Source organism: Danio aesculapii, chromosome 11, assembly GCF_903798145.1.
Source record: "Danio aesculapii chromosome 11, fDanAes4.1, whole genome shotgun sequence".
In the NCBI taxonomy this organism is placed as follows: Eukaryota; Metazoa; Chordata; class Actinopteri; order Cypriniformes; family Danionidae; genus Danio; species Danio aesculapii.
The window spans coordinates 12,501,690-12,504,746 of NC_079445.1; the positions used below are offsets into that span (position 1 = coordinate 12,501,690).

At 43.5% G+C, this 3,057-nt stretch overlaps 1 protein-coding gene across 1 annotated transcript; it reads left to right on the forward strand.

Moving 5' to 3' along the window:
* The first annotated feature begins 301 nt into the window (after positions 1–301).
* On the forward strand, positions 302–2,830 carry zgc:173544 (uncharacterized protein LOC793869 homolog). Its single transcript, XM_056468823.1, is given in 11 exon segments — positions 302–330; positions 407–456; positions 516–667; positions 669–801; positions 804–907; positions 1,029–1,301; positions 1,347–1,674; positions 1,677–1,838; positions 1,909–1,979; positions 1,981–2,714; positions 2,716–2,830. Coding segments are annotated over 11 exon segments (2,151 nt in total).
* Positions 2,831–3,057: the final 227 nt, after the last annotated feature.

Consider the following 3,057-nt stretch of genomic DNA (forward strand, 5'->3'; position numbering starts at 1 on the left):
CATTACTAAAAGCACATTTTTAGTGTTTGGAAAAATTTATTAGGTTTTCTATTTATTTATTTATTTTTTTTTTTAAATCACCTGACATACCGTCAACATAATGTGTAACACCTGACAATAGACAACTGAAACTAATAATGATCCATTAGTGACTCCTGAGACAACTGATTAGTGATCGCTAGTTGCAGACACTATAGAAAGGCCAGATCAGAAGCACGCCACATAATGTGTTGAAAGCTTTTCTTTTATTTTGTAGTTTTTTTGTTGTGATTAGTGGATGGTTATTTTGTTATGGCTTATTATGGGTGCAACAACAAAGTGAATTTTAAGGTATGTTGTGTTAAGAAAAGTTTGTTTTTGCTTGTAGTTTAACACTTACTAAAAGTTTTTTTTTTTTTTTTTTCAGTTACTGTTTCGCAGTACTTTTAGCCCTTTGTGCATGTGAAGTTGCCAGTGGTAAGTATTATTATGTCCACCATTATATAACTGAACCTTTATGGCATTGTTTTATGTAGTTTATGCATATAGTCCTGGTAGCATTGGTTGACATCCTGGACCTAATAATCCCAGCAAGAGTACAATTTACAGTGCTGTAGTTAAAGGAAGCTATGACGCCGGAAGCTACAGTCCTTAGGCTGGCTCTTCAGGCAGTCTCATGACGTTTGAAAAAAAAAATGGGCTCTGATTCTTCCACTAGAAGCCAACTTCAGGGATCTGGTGTTGATTCATCTGGAAGTGGTAGTCTTGTTTATGGCACTGTGGGAAATGCAGTGAGTATTGACATGTCTGGGTATGATGTGAGCCTTCTGATGTCCAAGGATCTAGATCTAAAGTCATCAGTTCTTCTGTCTTGATGCCATTGCAGCAAAGCAGTTCTGTTTCCAAGCCAGTGCTGCTAACTGCCCAAGCGCAGACTATTCCCCCATTCCAACAGTCAGCAACCAGCAAGTTCTGGAACCATGGCCCAGTCTAGCCCACTACAGTTGTCCCAGTCTAGAAGCCAACAACTACCACAGCCTAGTTCCTAGTCTGCAGTGCATGATGGTGGAAGACCCCATAAGCCTCTGCAAGGTAAACCCCACCAATCTGGTTCCAATATTGTTTTAGGTTCCAGGCCTGTTCAAAATCCAATTTTCAACACTTTGAAGCATCTTAAACCAAAAGAGGAGCCTGCATCACCTCGCTTCTAAATATTAGAATATGGCAGTGTGCCAAACAGCCTAGCGGTGGCTAGTTATGAACTTATCAGCCAGTCCAGTGGCAAGCCCATAAACCAACCAAGTGGTGTGCAGCCTCCACATGTTAACATCTCTGTGGTCCCACCCAGCATTCAACTAAATCAACAGGCAGTTGACACCTCTGTGGCCCAAGCCTCCAGCCAGCAGCTAGTTCTGACAAGCCAGTCTATTTCCCAGTCAAATGACCACCAACCAGTACATGGTAGTTCTGTCTTTACGGCTCAGCCCAGTGGCCTGTCTCTTAAGCCTCATAAAGGTAGACATCCGTTTGGGTCCAGGTTTCCATCCAGTACAAGTACTCTCCATACACCAAATTCTAGTTTTGTAGTGCAGTCCACTAGCCAAATACCAATACAAACCAGCTACCTGTCTGGGCCCCAAAATGCTCTACAAGCCAGTTACCAATTAGAGGCCCAGTCTGCTTCCCAAAAACCAGGACAACCAGCTACCTGTCTTTGCCCCAAATTGTTGTCCAACCAGCACAAATCAGTTACCAGTCTGTAGCCCAACCGACTGTTCAACAAGCCAGCTATGAGTCCGTGTCTCTTACCAATGGACAGCAACTGGTACAGACTGGCACAGCCAGGACCTACCAGTTTGGTTTCCGAGCCCATTGTCCAACAGCCAGCAAAGGTCCGCCTTTTTTTTTTTTTTTTTTTTTCACCACCAGCACAACCCAGCTACCAGTGGGTGACACAGCTAGGTCTCCAACAGCCAGCACATGTCAGCTTATCTGTAGCCCAACCAACCAATCAGCCAGCAAGCAGGACAATCCACCTATGAGTATATTGAGCAGAGTAGGCAACCCCTTTTCAAGCCAGTGCACTCTCATGGGGTTCACCAGATTGGCTCCAAGCTTTATTCATTCCAAGACTTGCCTCAGTACGATTACCAGTGGAGGTTTCAGTCTCCACCTAGAACCAGTCTTCCAGCCCTAACTCTGCACACCAAGCCTATTGCACAGTCCAGTGACCAGGCACCTGTGAAGCCTAACCGTCCCAGACCCCTCACATCTACTCTCCAATCTATTCCAACACCAGCTCAAGTGCTATCTATCCAGCAGTCTCTTTCTCAGCCCAGCTACATTCCCCAAGCTTTGCTAGTGGATCCCATGTACCAGCCCCTGGCACAATCAAGTTCAGAGACCATCTCTTTTGCTGAATAACAGATATCTCCTGCTCCAGAGCAGTATGTTTACCAGCCTCAAACGCTGCCCAGTAGTCAGTCTCTCACTCCGTCTAGCTCCTCTTTCTCAGGCATGCCAGTGCAGTCCAGCTACCAGCCTCTGGGACTATCAAGTTATGAGACCATCTTACAGCCTGGATTTCAGACTTCTTTGGCGCTTGTGCCATCAAGTTACCAGTCTAGTTCCCAAGCATTAAGCGGTCCGGTAGTTTCAAAACAGGAGTCTGCGTTTTAGTCTGTTCAACCTGAACTTGCAATTCCACTACAGGTGAATTATCAGTCCGTCACAGGTCAATTCTCCTGGACCTGCTCCAAACAATAGGCATCCATCACAGAAGTTGTTCAAGCTAGATGCAACTTTTCTGGTTCCTGTGTCCCATGTTTGCTTTCATGTCAATAAAATATGAATATCTGTATGTGTGGATGTCCATTTTTATTTTTTAAACCGCTGCATCTGCAATATAAAATTATGCATTGCCATCAGCTTCTCCATTTTTAAATGGCTGAAGAGTTTCTTTGAAAGATTATTCAGTGACATGTCTGATATAATATATTTTCAAAATACAAGTAATACTGCAACCAGACAGACAACGTAAACTTTTTAAGTAGTGTGTGTTTTTTTTATTTTTTTATT